Here is a 20,323-nt window from a genome sequence, read left to right as displayed (position 1 = left end):
CCAAGTGTCTGTCTCCTGCTTGTTTAAACATAGGAGACAAATCATAGTCTTCTATTTAATTGTACAATATGAGGTTTAACCTGGTTGTGCAACCAGGTACTACAACGAATGTAAAATACATTTTCTGACATCCATGTTCTTTGTCTTCTTCCCTATCTGTTAATCTATTTTTAAGCCATTCAAATTATCAATGGCAATTATTTAACAATTAATCAGTAAGTCCGTTATGTGTTACATTAAACAACCACAGATGAAAAAAGTCAAATGTGTCTTCCTGCTGCCTAGAGTAATTTCACTTCACATCTGACAAGAAAAAAACAAACATCAAACCTAAATTGCCAAAGCCAGAGTGGTGGAAAGGAGAAAAGGCCTCGCACTGAAGGAGGGGTTGGAAAGAAAAAAATGATGTAATTCCAGGAGGCTGCTATCATTATGCATCGAGTGCACTGAACCGTTGTACAGACAGACAGCAGCGAAGGAATACATTAATGTGACCAAGTGAAACCATCACAAATTCAATTTACATTGTGCATTTATACAAGATTGGAACTCAAGTTGATGTAAAGCTCATTAAAACCTGTACAACAAAACAGCATGTAAAAACAAAGACCAGCGCCTTTGGGCTAAAGATGCAGCATATCAGACAACACAGATGGGCTTTCACAGCGTTCAACGTTTAAAAAAAAAAGAAGAAGAAAAAAAAGAAAAACTATGAGCTAAGAGCCAGAAGCATCAACAGATGAATAAACACGAGTCAAAACAAACCTTGTAGCAATCTAAACACACACCCGCACTGCTTCTTCAAAAGAACACTAATTTGCTGTAATTTGATGTCCTGCCTGAGTGAGGAAACTAAATTCACAGCATCAATCAGCAACTTTTAAGCCAAAAGGAAGCACATACCTATTTTGCATAAAATTGCTAAATTCTGACAAAACAAGACCGGGAGCAAAACAAGGAGAATGATGGGCAGCTTATCTCTTGTGTTCAGTCCTGGAATACCAAACACAAACCCTTCTCACTATCAATACTCGGACTACATGGACGTGCACTGATTTCCTTTCCAATGTTTTTGGGGAGGGACTGTGATAAGGATTTGTGTATGTGCACCTGCTGCTGATGCTGGGACCTGTGTGACCCAACCACACAAACATGGGACTGAAAGAGTGAGTCCAGTATTACAGCATGACGATAAGTGAGCTGGCCCCCGTCTCCACTCTGGGGCGCACACGGCAGAGTGTGATGATAAAACACAGTACAGAGCGCTGACAAAAAACTGTGTAACATTTCATTAGCCATTTCTTCAGGACATGTGTCATCCTTTTCCTGTCAGCCATCTTTAACAGGCTCTCCTTTCACCTAACTAATGTCAATTATCTGCAAGACCAAACAGCAGGGGCATAATGAGGATGTTACAAGGTTGGAGAGGTAGGGAACATTCAACTTGATTAAAGAAAGGCACATTTTCATGGATGTTTCAAGAAAATCTAGCATGGCACAGTACATACCAACGGAGCATTACGCATGAAGAAGAGCAATGACTCACCCCATCCAGTAGAGTATTTGATAAGTGTACACGTGGATCCTTCCGGAAAGGAAATTCTAGGTTTGCTATGTGGAAGATACTGTTGTCTCTGTCGACCATGTACACTTCATTTTTTCCATTGATCAGCATCATGTACCTGTGGAAAAAGAGGGTGAAGCATTATGGAGCTGTAGGCACAACCTATTAAGTTTTAATCATCCTGGTCACTACCTACTCTCTAGCTGAGCTAACATAATGAGTTAGGTTACGATATCTGTCCGCATGCATAACCACTACTGATTGTGTGGACTGGTGTTACAATAATATGTGTGTGTTTGGTGTTACAATGGATTCATCCAAGCAGGAATGTAGTTTTGCTTATTATCTTTTTACTGCAAAGGCATGGAACTGAAGAGTTCTTTCAGAGCACCTAAAATCTTGGCTTGAAATCGTACACATTATTCGAGACTGATTAAGCAACATTCACAAAATTAAAAATACTGAGGAAATCTGCATCACCGGGCTGAGGTTTGATCAGATTTGACTGACTGTGATTAAACAACCTACCAACTCTCGTCACATTGATTCACCTGGCTGGTTCAGAGAAATATGCAATAGCCACGTCAAACCACCAAGAAACGAATAGACTGTGTACAGACATCTCTCAGGTTAAATAACCATAACTGTTTAAATTGTTTAGCCAAAAATAGCTACTCATGTAAGACCCATCATCTTGTTTAGGGTGAAACTAAACAGTGATTTTCATTGCTGATTAACCTGTCTGTTATTTTGTGGATGAATGGATTAGCAGCAGTTTGGTCTCAAAAATACCAGACAATGGTGTAAAATATCCATCGGCATTTCAGGCTGTTCTGTCCACAACCCAACAACTTACCAATTACTGTCATAGGGTGGGAAAGAAACCTGAGAATATTTAGATTTAAAAGGTTGGACTCTTTCAATTTGGACTTTTTTTTCTTGAGCAAAATATACTCAAAATAGTTTGTAACAAATGTAATAGTTGGCATCGAATCAATTAATCACTGCAGCTCTATTGTTAGTAAGGACATCATGTCTGTTAAAAAAAAAAATTCTCGGGGCCTTTAAATGTTCAATATCTGATTCACTTGCGGTTTTATTTTTGTGAATATTCATAATGTCCAATTTCAGAGCGAGGTTGGTTTGTATTCAGTTGTCTGTTTGCTTCGCTGTCAGTAAGTCACTGTCAAAACTAGGACAGAAAAGGAGCTTGAGTAAGCTTTAATGTATCTTCACCTTTGCTGCAGCCTAACAAGACGACCACCTATGGTAACAAGACGAATCTCACTAAAGTACGTTTAGCGAACTGAAACAGAAAAACTGCTATTTACAATGACTGATTCAACATGCACATTTTTCCATTTCAGTCACAGTGTGTTTAGTTTTTCTTCAGGGCTATTATCAACTATTATGACCCCTGTGATGCTTTTTTTTTTTTTAATTACATTTCACACTGCTACTCTTAAATTAAATTCCTCCAGACAAACAAAGATGTCTATAATTTTCTTTAATTAGTTTATTTGAAGGATTTAGTATGGTAATCATATTTTAACACTGTACTGCTGTAAGCAAAGAGAAACAACACTTTGGGCTGCACTCGTCACTGCAAAACAACAAAGAGTCTGTTTATGTCTCTAATGTGCAAATCAGTTGCATTCAATTCAAATAAAACAAATGTGACAGAAGAAGAGCTTTTATCAAGTCCGACAAAAAGAAAGACAGATACCTGCTAATTACATCGTACTACCAAAGCAAACACTTTGCCTTTAATCTAGCTGTGTTTTTTGGGAACTATCATTGTAAACAGAAAGCAGTTTTGACCAACGTGACTCCAAATATGCACATCACAAGTGACCAACTTTTACCAGCCACTTCTCACAGCATGTTTACTGAATTGTAAACAAATTCTCTTTCCTTCATTGCCTTGGATGGACACAAAACTTCTTTCTTGGCTCATAGGAGATTACTCTAGTTTCAAATTGCATGCATTACCAATGGCCCAGGTTCAGCTAATCTACGGCCAGCCTTTGCAGGTGAGATAAAACACACAAAAAATCTTTTCCATAGTCTCTTATGCATAAATTCAACTTCTGCAGAAAGGAAGCGATACAACAATGCACTGAAATTGGACAATCTACAGCAAACACTCCTTTGACTAAACAAATGTAATCCAACATAGCAGCTCTACAATGAGTAAGTGTAACATTCAGAAGTTTCATTTTTGTTACGATTACCATGGTCATCCTTGGAGTCATACCTTGCTGGTATTAATGGATTAACCGCATTACATCACAGGGATTTATTGCTATTTTGTCCATCACATCCTTCATTCTTCCCAGTTTTGGATTTAGTAAAAGTAAAGCAAAACCATCGCAGAAACTCAAGACAGGATATTGCTGGAAAATTACTTTTTTATCCTTGAGTACACTCATCTGGGAGATCCAACAGCTTGAGAGCAGTGACTGTTAGACTGCTAAAATAGCTGCCAAAACAGGCCATCCCAACACCGCGAGTCACAAACCAAACATTTGGTCGGTGTTATTTTGACTCCACTCTTCCTCTGCATCATGCTCACAGATGTGCCATGTCGCCAGACAGAGCATAAAGCATCGAGGCCTTTTACACTTTACCTGTTTGAGTTTTGTCAACCTTATTCACTAGTTTCCTTATTCATCAGTTTCCACTCTGAGAAATAGGAGAGTGAAGAGAAAATATCTATAAATAACCTGAGTGCACACCTTAAGATGTGAACTCAGATTTTCTACTTTGAGGCATCATTGTCACCTACGCTGTAAAAGTAATCTGTTGAGTGCTCTCATTGCATATGAACTGATGTGTTATTGTGTAAACACCACATCTGGACAACGGTCATCCAAACGATTTGAGACCTAATTGCAATTTTAAGCAATCATCCCTCAGCATGAGCTGCTTAATTTAAAAAGATTAGGTGAATAAATGGCATGTAATTGAATGTGAATGCGGCTAAATTAAACTATGCTGGATGAGTAATTTACATGAGGTCAGTTTGTTTATTAGCTATACTAACGACAATCATAAAAATAGAGGTCAAACAATGTCTACTTAATACAAATGGGGATAAAAACAAGACTCCATACAACTAAGATGACTGTCAAACTATTTCTAAATGTCAAATGTAAAAGAATATATAGGCTTGGTTACAAAATATAATCGTGCATTCATCCAAATGTTTATTGCTTGATCAACATAGCTGGCTGGTCACTGAGCTGGCAAACAGGCAATTTCAAATGGGAGACTTCAAACGGACTAAATGTTGATCCTCCCGTCTGTTGGTTCCCAAAGACGAGCTAAATAGATGGGCCACACCCAAAAACACAAGTGCCACTGTTGCCTTTGTGTTTCCTCCTTAACAGCCTTCAATTGTAGCAGCAGCAGTTCGCTGCTGAAGGATTTTCATCCAGTTGCTTTGTTATCATTTAATTTACTGGATCACACACACATCTTTACCACTCCTAAATGTTTTGGCTTTTTCTAGACACAAGCCTTTTATCCATAAATGCATGTGGATATCATGCCTCCCCTCATTTCAATTAATCTGTTGATAGCCCAATATGCTATTTACAAATGTACATACTTAGCAATCTGGCAGCTTCATTATACACCTCTTATGAACTCAATTACACTTTACAGCCTGCCCGCTGCTCTTTAACACTAAATACCAAGTGTTGAATAAAGCAGGACGAACTAGTGTTGTAATTAACAACTCAAGTCCTACTGTGTTCCAAAAGGTTAAGTGTCCTAATCAGTGCAACTAAAAAAGAGCTAATTATCTTGTAAGTGAAACATATTAGGCAAATTACACCATGAGAAAATGTGTAGAACACCTTTGATGATGACAAACTCATAATTAATGCACAACGAAAGGATGTACATCTTTCAGGAAAACAAAGTCACGCAAAATCGAATTGAAGATAAATGACTTCCCCAAAGACAAAGTGAAGCATTTCTCATATCTGCTGTGACTTTCCACCAATACAACAAAGGGATTACGCGCAATAAATATGCCATCAATACCAGCTGGTTCAAAGGGGGAAACTTGACAAGATGCCAAGAATGAGTGTGTGTAGAATTTAACACCAGCTGACAAAAGCCTGCGCTGGCAGCAGAAATTACTCTTTTACCACGACTGTATGAGTTAATACACTTCTCTCACTGTATAGGGTAATCGTGTCACCTACAGAACCACAATGACAAGCACAATGTATGGCAAACCAAGATAATGTCTTTAACTAGTCATTTACATTACTGAAGTTAAGATAAGCTGGAACCAGAGAATAGTGCATTTCTGTCAACTCACTAGGTTCAGCTGTAATCTATGATATGATATGATATGATATGATATGATATGATATGGTTTCAATTTACAAATCCAGGCTAGGTTAGCTAAGGGGCTTAAGAAAAATTTGACAGGAATCAGAATTAAAGATAAAAATAGTACAGAATAAATATTAGTATGCAAATGTGGTTCTTAGATGGAAGGATATTAATTTGCCTCTAATACTGCACGAAATTACAGTTCTATTTATAACAGAAAAAACAAACAGATAAGTGATAATACATAGAATAAAAAAATGTACTCCCTCATAATCGTTAAGTTTTTGTACACACATTTATTAGTATCTAGTTCTGAGGAAGTCTCAGTTTAAGTAGCTAACTTGACAGCACAATTTACAAAATAGTTTGAATGGTGTAATATGATCTTATTGCTGTACTAACTAGTGAACTGGTAGTATTATTAAAAATAAAGAAGACCATCAAAAAAAGTACCTTTATTTCTGCATATTTTGTATGTCCAGGACTAAGTGTGGCGGTAGACTGCACTTCCTTTACAGTTAGCTGGTGATCATTTTAACAAACCTGTATTTTGAGGGAGGGGAATGAGATGCTAGAACGATAACCTATTTTTGCCAAAATATTTCTCAAGCACACTGGCCATCATAACACAGTGTTCAGCCAAAAGAGAGCTCAGAGCGGCACGTTTGACTTCCCTCCCCCTCCAGTCATGACAGGAGAAAGCAAAAAAAACCAAAAAAAACACACTATCCCTGAGATATAAAACAGAGTCGTCCAGAAGTCTTAAGGACACTGCAGGAAAAAAAAAAACAGGAGACGTGGGAGAGGAAAGAAAGAATGGTGAGTGGCCAGATAGAAGTGCACTTAGATTTTCCGGGTGGGAGTGGACACACACTGAAAGCATTAAAAAGACGCAGAGGCAGTGAGAATTGAATTGGGTAAGAAAGGGAACAGGAAATGTCTGGACAGCTCAGTTTAGTCAAAAGACGATTCCAACAGACCTTCCTGTCCGGAGAGATACTACCTTTTATCTCAGAGAAAGACCAACAGCTAGAAAGATTAAACAGATAGGCTGAGTGTCACAACAGAGAAGATCTGTCGACCAGCGAGGACACAACAGGTCTGCACCGAGCAGAAGAGGTTCCCCTGCTGTCTAATTGGCCAGTTAGCCCTGGCTAACACTGTCAAGAATGTTCAGAAGAAAGCAGAGAGAGACCATTAGTCCTGTGGAACTCCCAGTGGTCCTCCTCTTCATTGTAGTTCCACCTTATTCATCTTTCGCCGTCTTCTCTCAAGTAATGGTACCAGCAGGCACTCTATTTTGTACTTATAAGCAATCAGAAATTATTCAATAAAATACACTTCTTTATACACACAAGTGTATGTTCCTCCCAGTCTCCTCCTCTTGTCGCTCCTTTCTGTTGATGGGTACTGCGAGCCTCAGGTTTTATCCTCATCCCTGAGCCGCACTCCCCGAGCACTTTAGCCCTAATGAGGCACAGACGGCCATTGTGTCGGCTCTGCCAGTCTAGTCACGTTGCATGACTGACAGCAGCTGAGTTCCAAGGGAGGGCTTAGATCAGGCCCAGCAGCTTTGCACATCATTAGTGGTGCATCAACGGGCAGGACTGCTCTCTTTTACACGAAGAGTTAAGAATGATTTCTCATTTTGAAAAATCAAAACATATCACACATGGCACATACTACATTTTTCTGTTTGCTGTCGGAGGTCTTTGCTACGCCGCAGGTTTATCAAATGCAGTTGTGGTTATCTTTCCCTTGGGTCAGCTTCCCTAAATTTTACAACGGAAAGCCTCTGAAATGTGGCTAATGGGTCATACCACATTAGGCACATTTGGGAAGCTTCCCTAAATTTTACAATGGAAAGCCTCCCAAATGTGGCTAACGTGGTATGAACCATGGGACACTATCTCTGAACAGCAGCTAAGAATGTGCCTGACAAAGTTTAACTCACTGACATTATAACTTGTGCAACTTCCATCCCTCTGGATCCTCTGATTTAACCCTGTGAAAACTAAAACCTACTGGTTGGCACCAAAATCACACCATTTATAAAAAGCAAGAAACTGTAGAAACAGAAAGAATTGTCAGATTATCAACTTTCTGTCAGTCCTTGAACTACTCAACTCTGACGTGTCATTCTGTTGAACACAATAACCATATCGAAGCTTAATATTGTGAAATTTCATCAAAATCACATCACACTTACAAATTCACCAACTATAAATGTTTGCGCTTCTCAGTGCAACCATGACACAAGTTACAAAAATTCAGAGACTTTTTCGCTGACTTGCAAGCTGTACAAAGAGCACATAGAGAGAAGAATGATGATTTTCAGTGTTTTTCAAATGACGTTTTTTTGTTTTTTTTTTTATGATTTATGACCTTCTAACTGTGCATTTCTCTCTACTTCTAGCCATGGCTGTGCTGTTTCTATAGAGGCAGAGTTTTATATTGCAGTGGAAAAATGAGCCCACAGACAGTAAGTGTGACAGGGGCAAAAATGTTCAAAGGATAAAAAAAAGACAACTCATAAATGCAGTCTAATCAATAATATAGTCAATGAGTTTGCTGATACACAACTTCTACTTTTGTGACCCCAAAGTTTGGGAAAAAATATCCGCCTATAAAAAACAGAGAGACTTTAAGCAGACTTTAACTCCATTAAGCAGCATTACAGACCTCAGAAATAAACTAAGTAACCAACAGAGAGAGAAACCCTCCACAAATAATTGTGCTGTGAAACTAACTGGCCAAACTGCAGGAAACATTGTGCTGAACTCTTTTACCCCAAAGATCTAATCAACCATGTGTGAGAAAACACTGGCTTATAGATTCCTCATTTTTAATGATTGACTAAGTGGTAGTGTGAGATAGGGGAGAAATTTGAAGAGAAAATCAACAAAGCCAAAGACTTTCTCAAGACCAATTTCTCTAATCAAGTCCAAGTTGAGCAGCATTGTTTGTTTAAATTCCCAAGGACAAAATTGGCTCCTCTCCGTCCTCATCCTCTTCCTCTCTGGGGCACAAACCAATCTAGCCCTGACAGAAGGCTCTAAAACAAGATGATTAAAAACCCAACTCTGACTGTGTCTCCACCATTTCTTTCCAAAGCCCATTAGGAGCCACTTTCTTGGCAGATAGAAGCACGAGGCAGGATTTTGCACTGTATGACTGACTGGTCTGTGTATCAGGGAGGGCTGCATAATATTTATAGGTAAGTGTTTTTTTTTTTTTGTTTTATTTTGGGGGAGAGAGGTGGGGGTTCAGTACGTGGTCATCATTGTCCCTAGTGTTGTGTTACTGAGCAAGGCAGTTTAACTGTCAGAACTGTCGATGCATAGCTCTGTTATCCTAAGAAGAGTGCCTGAATTATCCATTTGGGCCTTGGAGCAACCTTGTTAGAGCATTAGAGGTTGTTAAAAATTTACATTTTTGCTCACATAACCTTTTCCTGTAAAAACGAATACTTTGGTAAAACATTTAAAAGGAAATTAGTCATTTTAAAAGTAAAAATTCATGTCATTAGAATGGGAAATGTTCCCATCCTCGCCGAGTAGCAAAGTAAAGCCAGAGGGACTCAGAATATGTAATATTGAAATCAGGGCCTCTGGCAATATAAGATAAACATTTCTCGAACACCTTGAAGAGAAAAGTGTCCTCTTCATTTAAGGTCTTAAAAATACCTCTGGTTATAAAATAAGACTATTAAAAAATATGCATATTCTGTACAGTGCATGCAATGCATGGCAAGAATGACAACATAGAACCACAGTGTAGCACTGCAATCAGTACATCTCATCAAAACACGCACAACCTTTAAACCCATTAATCTTATCTGATAATTGCACGTCTTCGTAACAATGCAGCTGTTATCTTTAAAAAAAAAATAAATAAAAATTATTCATCATTTTAGGATTAAGGAGTCCAAGAAATGATGACTAAAATGGCTCTAATCAGTACTGACGCTTTTATGGCATTTTCCACTACCAGCCGACTAGCTTTAACTCCAATTTGAGTGTTCGACTCCAATTGTTGTACAGATTTGTTGAAAACCTGAGGAATTTCATCCTACTTTTTCAAAAAAAATTGTGCATCTCACCAATCCATCATTTCTTTTGTAGGAATTCAATTTCAAACACAAAGCTAAACTTGTATGAAAGATACAGACATTTGCTGGACAAATTAAAAAGCATAGTGGTTCAAGGAAGGTACTCATAAGGTAGCATGCTTCTAGACAGTTGTGATCCATTTCTCAGCTTTGTAGAATAAAGTAACATCAGAAAAGCAGCATCAGAACAAGCTGTCCCTCAAAGAGAGAATAAAGGCCTTTACTTTGAAAGCCTTTCCCAAATGAGAGAACAACCTTATTACTTGTATGCAGACCAAGTAAGGCTTATGCTGTGTGAATTTCAACAACCCTGCACCAAAATTGGAAGACGCAACAGAATCACAAGCCGGAGGCAGACACCACACTGACAAAACACAAACAAAAGAAATCAACAAAGTCTACAAATCAAAGTTTTTGCCATGTACATGTGCCAAGGTTGATGTCCGACTACAACTATAACTTTCTGTAGTCAAGTGTCACAAACTTCCATAAAAAGGAATTAGCTGATATTCTAAAAGTGGAAACATACATTGATGTATTGATTTTAAGATTGAGAACACTTTCTATACTATCTTATCATACTGCTTTACAGAGGTGATTTGATGAAGTTTTTCCTAACAGAACATCTCCAAGTTTCCATTTGCATGATGCCCCGAATATTTGGAAAGCAGACGCAAATCTTACCTAGAAAAACCTAAGGATTAAAACTTGTTTTATTTATATCTTTCTTTTTGTCAACAAAACCATTAAAGGTTAAATCAACCATCTCGTAGTGTCTCTAAATAGTTTCTGACTTCTATGTAGCAGAGTTCTCTGCTGTTCCCACAATAATGTCTATGTAAAGAACACATGTGCTCACAATACTGAGTTTGTCATTAATAATGCAAAAAGGAAGTTTAAAAATATGTTCACCTCACCTCATTAATAAACATATGCAACAAGCCTACAAATCTAATTAAATCAGCTGCTATATACAGACTCCTTCTGCAGTAAGAAGTGTCTGCTATGTTTTGTTCTTGATTAATGGTGTTTCCAATGATGTGCCAGTCGTTGGAGACAGCTTTCAGACACAGACCAGGCCATTTATTGTGATCACAGTTAAAGAACATGCGGCAGCATGGTTGACTGAAGCGGTATAATCCTATTTCGACAACAACCAAGTCTACGACATAAAGGAATATAATAAATTGGGCTCTAGCTAGAGAAGCAGTGAGCCAAGCGGAATCAATGTGTCTTACATAGCGCAAAACCATTCATCACAGAGGGCTTTACAGTCTGTGAAACATGCATCATCCTAAACACTTAGAGGGATTAATACAGTCTGGTTTTGCAATTAAAAAAAAAACTGCAAAAGACAAATTGAAAATATCATTGGTCTTATTTTTTTGAGACAGAACTTGAGTTGGTGGCTAACACTTAGATTAGATTAGATAAGATTAGATAGAACTTTATTGATTTATTATTTATTACTCTGCCTATTTTCAAAACTTTGTATATAACTCAAACTAAAATCAACTGATAAATGGCATAGGCAAGAATGACAGCTCAAAAATGAGTTACCAAACACATGTTAAATGTTCTCATTTTAGAGCTGCTATACAATACAAAATTCTAACAACTTAGATTTTGTTCATGTCATTTTTTTTTTTGTTTGTTTTGTTTATCAATTTGGTGGCCTACATAAATCCAAGAACTTGTGTATTTCTTTCAGTAGTTTATTTTGGACTTGTTTGGTTTGACCAGACAAGGAAGTTGGTCACAAGACACACTTTGCTGACATTGGTGTCCTGCTGATTGATGATATAAAGCTCTGGCACTACTTTTTCCATTTGGATTAAAAAAAAAAAGAAAAAAAAAAAGGTTCAAGTTTAAATGAAGACAACTTTTATCTTTAAATTGAGACGTTCATAGGTATGTTTTCGATATTGTGCATAGCCTGCAGTTGAGGGTTGCTACAGTAGCAAACTGTGCCTCTTTCCACATCTGACAAAATCACATGTCACTACTCTTCAAAACTCAAGCAGCTGGAAGGAAAACCAGGTGAAGGACAAGTGCTTTCAGCAGCAAAGAGCTCAGTGTGACTATTTAAATGTGAAAGCAAAACTTTCAACATTTTCATGCAGTCACAGACAGATGATGGCAGTTGATTACACACATTAGCAGCATCTTGGTCAGGGGCCAAATCTGTACTCTGCAAGTCTAAGTCTTACAGGAAATTAAAGCACTGATATGTAAAATTCAGAAATTGACTGCAGTCATTAAATATTCACCAGCACATTTGCACCAGTGAGGGAGACAGCGCTTCGCAACAGACTACTGTAACACTAAAGCCGCTTTCCACCTTAGCACTAGCTTTTGACAACAGAGACATAAAATGAAAGAATACAACAAAAGAATAAGTTCCCTGTTGCATTTCTTATTCTACATGGGCGGAGATTGGTGATGGTCATCCTGCTCAGTTTGTGTGGCTCTCTCAGCTACGCTAATTTATAATTGCACAGTAAACACCTTCACTGCTACACATCAAGCACTAAGGAGGATTAGCTACATACATAGTATATGAAGGTACTGTAAATAAAATCTAATAAAAACCTAAAGAGAAACACAAATCATGTAATAATTCCATTCTGTGCTCAGAAGCCTGTGAGGTATATGAACACCTCTCTGGACACAAACTAACCATAGAGGTATCGACGCAAAAGGAGCCTAATGACTGGAAAGAGAAGCAAATCAGTCCAATCAGAGACACAACGCCCAACACCTGTATTGGCACATGTGGAAGATGAGACATTTGTTGTAAAGGCAGCTCATTAACAGTAGACCCACCGTGTGCCATCAGCTTTCCAGCTGACTTTATACGGATTCTGCTCCAGGAAACGAAGGTTTTGTCTGTCCATGGACACAGGCTGAGCACCAGGAAAACCAGACCTGCAACAACAATGAAAACACGTTTAACATTTGTGTTGCATTTCATATCAAGTCTGGAGCGCAACACGCTTTAGTTCAGTTAGTCGAAAGTCTAAAATGGTTTTGAACATCCACATGAGTATCATGAAAAATGATCTTTCTTGAATGTAGCAACACTCATGATTGTTATAAAGTGGCTCAAGTTTTAGTGCAGTGTCCAGCTGTCTTGCCCACAACTTTGCAGACACAAAAGGCAGCTGTTTTTAGTGGAAAAAAAGCTCCAAAAATCATGTACACCCTACCTGTTCAGCAACAAACAGCAGGGACACAGTTAACTAGCTGGTGAAGATACTTCAGATTTTATAGGCGCATTCAGCAGTTGAAGAGTCACATATTTCCCTCAAAAGCTGGTACAGACTGAGAACACAGTTAAACAAATGTGAAAATTCTACATTTATTCAACATGTGGACAGTGATACAATATAAATCGAGTGATGATTTTTCTCCTTAACTGCTGGACGTGAAAATTTAAAAAAGCAAAAAGTTCACCATATCAACTTTAAAGGTAATATGCCATTGTTGAGTTTAATGCTTGTCTAAACTGATGCCAAGTGGCAAAAAAAGAGCCTATTGCAGGCTGAACTCATTAAATCAGGCACAGTTTCAGACACCAAGATGTCAGCAGCAGATCCTTTAAGTCCTGAAAGTCACAATTTGGGACCTTCATTGATCCAACTTGTTTTTCCACCATATCTCACAGTTGTTCGATCAAATTGAGATGTGGGGAATTTGGAGGCCAGGTCCACACATTGAACCCTCTGTCACGCTCCTCAAACCATCCGTGAACAATATTTGCACTGTGGCAGGCAGCATTATCCAGCTGAAAGAGGGCCATCAAGGAATACCTCTGCCTTGAAGGGGTGCAAGTGGTCTGCAACAATGTTTAGGTAGATCACACCTTCATGAACACAGGCACAAGATTTTGCAGCAGAACATTGTTACGATTGCCATCTCTTCCCCCAGGTAACCAATGCACCCTATTATCCACGTGATGTCAACGAAAATGTCATTCATCAGACCAGGAGTCAGGACACCTTCTTCCATTGTTCCATGGTCTTGTTTCAACACTCACCTGCACAATGCATGCACTTCCAGTGTAGACAGTGGTCAGCATGTGTGCTCTGACTAGTCTGCAGCTACACAACCCTATACTTAACAAACTACAATCCAGTGTTCTGACAACTGTCTCCTATAGCCAAGTACTGAGGTCTTCGGCAGTTTCTGCCACGGTAGTTCTTCTGTGGGATCAGCCCACACAGGCCAGTCGTCACTCTTCACACACATCACTGAGCCTTGGGCAACCATGACCCTGTCGCCGGTTCACCAACTGTCCTTCCTTGGAGCATAGTAGTAGGTACTGAGCACAGATGCTCTGATCCAGGTATCTTGCAAAGCTTTGTGCTATTTTTTACAAAGTCCTTCTTTTAAGGATTTTTGGACTTTAGGGGACCATGCATCCATCCACTATCTATACACTGCTTAATCCTCACTAGGGTCACGGGGGGGCTGGAGCCTATCCCAGCTGACTTAGGGCGAAGGCAGGGGACACCCTGGACAGGTCACCAGTCTATCACAGGGCTACACTTAGAGACAGACAACCAAGCACACTCACATTTACATCTACGTACAATTTAGAATCACCAATTAACCTCAACATGTTTTTGGACTGTGTGGGAGGAAGCCAGAGAACCCACACTGCACAGGGAGAACATGCAAACTCCACGCAGAAAAGATCCTGGTGCCCCCACCGGGAATCGAACCGGCGACCTTCTTGCTGCGAGGCAACAGTGGTACCAACTGTGCCACCTTGCAGCCCAATAGGGGACCATTGTAAGACAATTCCTTAAAAATATTTGTATACTCAAGAGCCACATAAAAAACCTTCTATTGAGGTGATGGTTTGCAGAAGTGTGGCAGACACTTGGTGGCTTGTTCCATAACAGTGCAATTAGTGCCACAAAGTAGCGACACAACAGCTAATTTGGAATCTAGACATTTTAACGGTATAAAGGAAGTGGCCTTCTTTTTTTTTTTTTTTTTGCAAATACTACATAACTAACTACACCTGGGTCTCACTAAATAAGCAGGTGTGAGCACACAGAGTTATAACAACAAAAACAAGAATTTTGATGTCAAGAAATTGCAGAGTGGACCGTTCCCTCTGCTGCAAAAGAGCTGACTCCCTGCTATGTCATAAAGCTGCAGCAGCATATTGCTCCACAAAAAAAAAAATAATATTCCAAACTCTACTGCATGTCTAGAAGTGCAAGGATAAAAAAGAAAAAACAAAGGTGATTTCATACAAATGAGTCACTCACACAGAGCAGTGTATACCTACTGTACATGTACGTACAAAGACACACAGTTTCCCCACGGGGCTATGAGGAGGGCAAAAGGAGGTTCTTACTTGTCCCACTCAGCCATCTCCTGGCACATTCTTTGGATCTCGCCTAACTTGGGTTGTAGGGTGACCTGTGTGACGCCTTTCACTGTGATGCCTTCAAGAAATACTGCACCCTGGGACAAAAAAAGAAGGAAAACAGAAGGTTGAACTTGGACTGAATTTTATGAAACACTCACACCCTCCTACACACTAAAGAGAAACATGTTGAGTACCAGTAGTACTTTTCCAAACAGCTGCGTCTTTGCTTTATGAATCCCTGTGTGCAGAGACAAGTAATAGGTAGCAAAATTACAAATCCTTATATTCTTTTGACCTCTCCACTTTTCAAACCATTCTCACTTAAAGCTTATTCAGAATGCAGCATATAAAAACCTGTTGCTCTGCATCACTTGCCAGGAAATTTGCCTCCTTACCCCCATGCTCCAATTGGCGACATCTGTGACACCTCATTGGCCATGTTTCCTAATCTCACTTCCTTCTCTTCAACGTGACCTTTTGATGCTCATTCTGCCAGATGAGTCCCGCAAACTGGCTCAATATGATAATATACTCCCAATTAGACCAATGAAACAGATGTGGTATGATAATATATGTCACCTCAAGTAGAAAGTGGTTGAATGGTATGAGTATGAGTGGCCACAGTGAGAAAGAAAAGACCAGTCATGATCATATAAATCTCATTTTGCAGCTCTTAATGTAGAATGGACTATGCACATCAGACAGCAGCACTACTGTTAACTTTCAACTATCTCAAACTACGGACACATTCACATCAGATTATCTTGTAATGAGGTCCACTGATTTGGGGAACAGGGTGTCTGTAGGGTTTAATGCAAAGAATGTGTGACCTTTTAAGGCTTTTTAATACCACACTGAATACAATCTAATAACTATCTTACAATTATACAAGATTATTAAAGCACAGTGGAAGCTTTTGTGCAAATGATATAGGCTACAGTTGTTCATTTTATTCTTATGTCACTATTTTCTGTTTTTCAAAATCCAAGAAACATAATTAACAAGACATGCCACGTTGCGGCAAGATGCCTCCGCTATCCAGTGAAATGGCAAATTACATTCATGTCTGTCCGGAGACAATGCACCAAATATCAATGTTACTGCAATAAGGGCGCCCCTATAGCTCACCTGGTTGAGCGGGCGACCCATGAAAAGGGGCTATAGTTCCCCAACACAGCGGTCATGAGTTTAACTCCCACTCACGACAGTTTGCTGCAGTTTTCTCCCTGTTCTTCACCCCCCTTTCTTGTCTCACTCTCTCATTGTCCGAACTAATAAAGGCAAAAAAAACACCAGAAAGAACAATCTTTAAAAAAAAAAAAAAAAAAAAAAGTTGCTACAATAAAGCTACAAATTAGAAGCAATGGATGCGTCCCACAAATCGTAAACCCAACAACACAGAAGACCTACTCATTCAGCAGAGTTTCAAGGTGGACACCCAAGATTAGTGACAACAATTCAGTATCTGACCAAATGTGTGACATGGTCCTTGTAGTCAGTTGAGTTATGATGTTTAACTAGTATTATTGCATGACATTTTGCCATAAGTCGCATATGAATCAGGAGTTATGACCACGACGTATTTTGAGACGTCCAATTGATTTTTGACCACAAAATTGTAATCAGTTCATCCTTAAGTCATGGTGGATGTGTTTTGTCATATCTGAAGAAACTCCAAGCAGTCAAGAGTTATCGTATTTAGCTGTCGCTGACACTGTGGTAAGCAATTAACAAACAAGCGTTTGCTGATGCTTTAATGCAAACTCAAAATATTTACTATAATTCAATAAAATTCAAGATTTCATGTAGTGGGATGCATCAACTTGTTTTTAGCTTCTGAAGAGGGACGTGACATAAAAAGTTTGAGGACCACTGGATTAATCTGTGTTTCATCCAAAATCAAAGAGAAGTATTTCTGCTTCTCACTTCAAAACTCAAGTGTTTCATTCAAGCAAATGTTATTTTCTTTGTAACAGCCAGCTGGCCACCGACCAGGCTGACTGTGAGGCAGGCCACTCAACCAAGAGACAGCCCTCCTTAATGATAGCCAAGTGATGCAGTCTGCAAGAGCTGCTGCTGCTGCTTCTGCTCTCTTTGGACCTTTCGTCTAAACCTGTCTTCTGCATAATTTCTCCACTATTAGATTTATTTTGATTTAGGCTTTAGTAATCTGAAGTAGTTGTTCTACTGTTGTAATTTGGACAAATGTTTCACACCTCATTGCAAACAATTGGGGATGATTAAACGATTCCAGTTTCCCCAAAACGCACAGACGTACATGATGGCAGGGAGGCAGCTTTTTATCTTATCTATCAAAGTTCCACGTTTGCCAGCAGCTGAGGAGATGGAAAGTGCAATTTTCTCTAAATTTGTGCATCAGACTTACTGAATTATTCTATAAAGCTTAATATGTGGCTCACGACTGAGAAGGGAGATCTCCCTACAGACCTGCCATCACACTGCATGAAATCCATGTCATGCGGAAAGGGATCAATGCATTTTCTACTTAACAGTCCATTTTCTGGAGCTACAAACAAGCCTTACCAGTTTTAGCTTCTCTTTCTTTCGTTTGCCCGGCGCTGACCCAGAGGAGCTGGGACCCGACTCCTGGCTAACCGTGTTACCATCATCATCCACTTCCCCGTCGTCGTCATCAAAGCACCATTCAGGCAGCGCAGGGGCAGGGGGCGTGTCCTCTTCGTCTCCATAGCGACGGAAAAGTTCTTTGAGGTAGTCTCCCTTGTAGATCCCTGGGGCCCGGGCCTGGCCAAAAGCAGCAACAGCTGCCTCGACACTGATAAGAAACAAAACAAAAAAGGCAGGGCATCTTAAAAGGAGCTTTATTTTTTGATTTGCTCATAGAGGTTCTGACTGCCCAAACCTTCATTAGGGCAACATGCATACATAGATCCTACAGATATATTTTGGTGAGTGTCTGTGGTTCTCATTTGATCTATTTGTCACCAGTAAAACTACAGGTGCAGGTATTAGGTGATTATTTCAATTGTATATCTGCCAAAAAAATAGCAATTACTCTGATGATAAACTAATCATTTAAGTCACCTTTTAATCAAAAAGTCCAAACAATGAATGGTTTCAGGTTCTTGGAGTTTAGGGTTTTAGACTACGAGCCAGTGTGGGACATTTTTTGGGTTCTAGGAATGTTGCAACTGCCTGAACATTTTAATGATCAAGCAATTAAATTGGAAAATAACTGTACAGCAGTATCTACTATTTAAAGGCTTCACACTTGACTACCTCTAAACACACTGAAGCAGGATGTGCAATGGTTGGTTTTGACACGATATTCTACATAATCCAGTGCAGAGAAAAAGGATCTGTAGCAGCTTTATATGGCTCAAATCAAGCTGCACGTCTGGTCCTGCACCTCTGCATTTAGACAGGAGACTGAGTAAACACGTGCTCACTGTTCTGGCTGGAGGAGAGACTTATACCCTTTTTTTATGTGTGTTCGTAGACAGCCAAATTGTCTTTTCTCAGGAACATGATGGGACTAAGCACTTTAGCAAACTAAACAAGTGACAATGGATAAAGATGCTCTTTTTTTCTTTTTTTTTGTTTTAACTCAGAAGTGATTCTTTAGGAAAATGGTTCCTTATGGGTGATCATCATTTATTAGAAAATCCCTGATTAGGATGACCTTTACTAACAGGAGACATTTCTAATGAATCACCTATTGACATCAGGCTATTTGGGCTAATGCAGTGCTCGTATAGCAAAATATTATATATGAGATAGTGGGAAAGCGTAATGTTCTACGTTGAGTTTATTGACTGTGTACATTAGGTTACGGTGTGTATACTGCAGTACTGCTGATTATCTCACAAGATAGTACTGTAACTCTAATAACAACTCATTTGATGAAGATTTAAAGTGAGTTTACATGAAGGAAAAGACACAAAAAATGAATCAGTGCAGATAATCTGATAGTTAAATTATCTTGGAACCCATGATACTAGATGACAGCTCTAAGTGCTCTCATTTTACAGGAAGTAGTGGGTGGTAAGAGGGTTTCATCCAGCCTCCATGTCTGCAGCTTCCAGGGATTCTGCTTTCTCAAACTGCTGCTTCACCTCTGATTAAAGATGCCTCCCCAGCTCTGCTGCTCAGCTGTTGTAAATTATTTATCTCTGTCGTTTTATGTAGTGACAAGCTCAGTCAATAGTAACCAACCAAGCTTCCTAGTAAAGCTTTTTTGTTGATTGTCACTATGAGAGTAGCTTCTCGTGCCGTTACACAGACAGCAGCTATCACGATGAGATGGAAATATTAGTGAAAAAAGACTGACAGGGCTAGAAGACCGAAACCACAATAATGGTGCAATCCACTGGGGGGACTCCATGTTGCATGCTTTGTGTTATCAACCAAGACAGTTGTGAAGGTTGTGCAGACAGTCTCCCAGCAGCCCGAGTGATCGAAGCGTGTCAGGCCTTACCTCCAGTCCATCTTCTCCACCAGGTATGCACATATCAGAAAGCCTGTCCGGTTGAAGCCATGCGTGCAGTGAACACCTTTGGGGAAAAAAGAAGACGGGCACAGGTCCAAAATTCTGAATTCCACTTTAAAATCACAATCATGTAAAATATGTAGCAATTAGCTAACACTCTTAGAAGTACAAAGGTAGAAAATGCTGAAGGTCATATAACCAATTTATTTTATTCCCCTTTCTGTGTGTAAAACCTTCACACAATCAATTTAATGTAGCATAATATGAACAAGGCATCATTATTTCAAAAGCCATGAGGTTTAGCACAATTTTATCCAATGTGATCTCCTCCCACATCAATAGCCTCGGTCCTCTTTAAGATATGCTGCGGCCAAGTCCATGTCTTTAGCAGGGGCATCAAGTCACACACTCAAAAGACCCACAAGCAGATCCTTGTAT

At 39.3% G+C, this 20,323-nt stretch overlaps 1 protein-coding gene across 2 annotated transcripts in view; it reads right to left on the bottom strand.

Annotated features, from left to right (window-relative positions):
* Positions 1–20,323, bottom strand: part of rngtt (RNA guanylyltransferase and 5'-phosphatase) — a 117,588-nt gene that overhangs the window by 75,955 nt on the left and 21,310 nt on the right. The window contains exons 4-8 of one of the 2 annotated variants that reach the window (XM_008284368.1): positions 19,874–19,949; positions 17,962–18,211; positions 15,403–15,512; positions 12,855–12,956; positions 1,547–1,682 (exon numbers count right to left, since the gene is read on the bottom strand). In XM_008284368.1, coding sequence (XP_008282590.1) covers positions 1,547–1,682; positions 12,855–12,956; positions 15,403–15,512; positions 17,962–18,211; positions 19,874–19,949 — 674 coding nt within the window. The remainder of the gene's footprint in view (positions 1–1,546; positions 1,683–12,854; positions 12,957–15,402; positions 15,513–17,961; positions 18,212–19,873; positions 19,950–20,323) is intronic. The other variant, XM_008284375.1, reaches the window with a different exon arrangement.

The sequence above is a fragment of the Stegastes partitus genome, unplaced genomic scaffold (genome assembly GCF_000690725.1).
Source record: "Stegastes partitus isolate 25-593 unplaced genomic scaffold, Stegastes_partitus-1.0.2 Scaffold9, whole genome shotgun sequence".
Lineage (NCBI taxonomy): Eukaryota > Metazoa > Chordata > Actinopteri > Pomacentridae > Stegastes > Stegastes partitus.
This window is presented reverse-complemented; position numbering and strand designations above follow the sequence as displayed.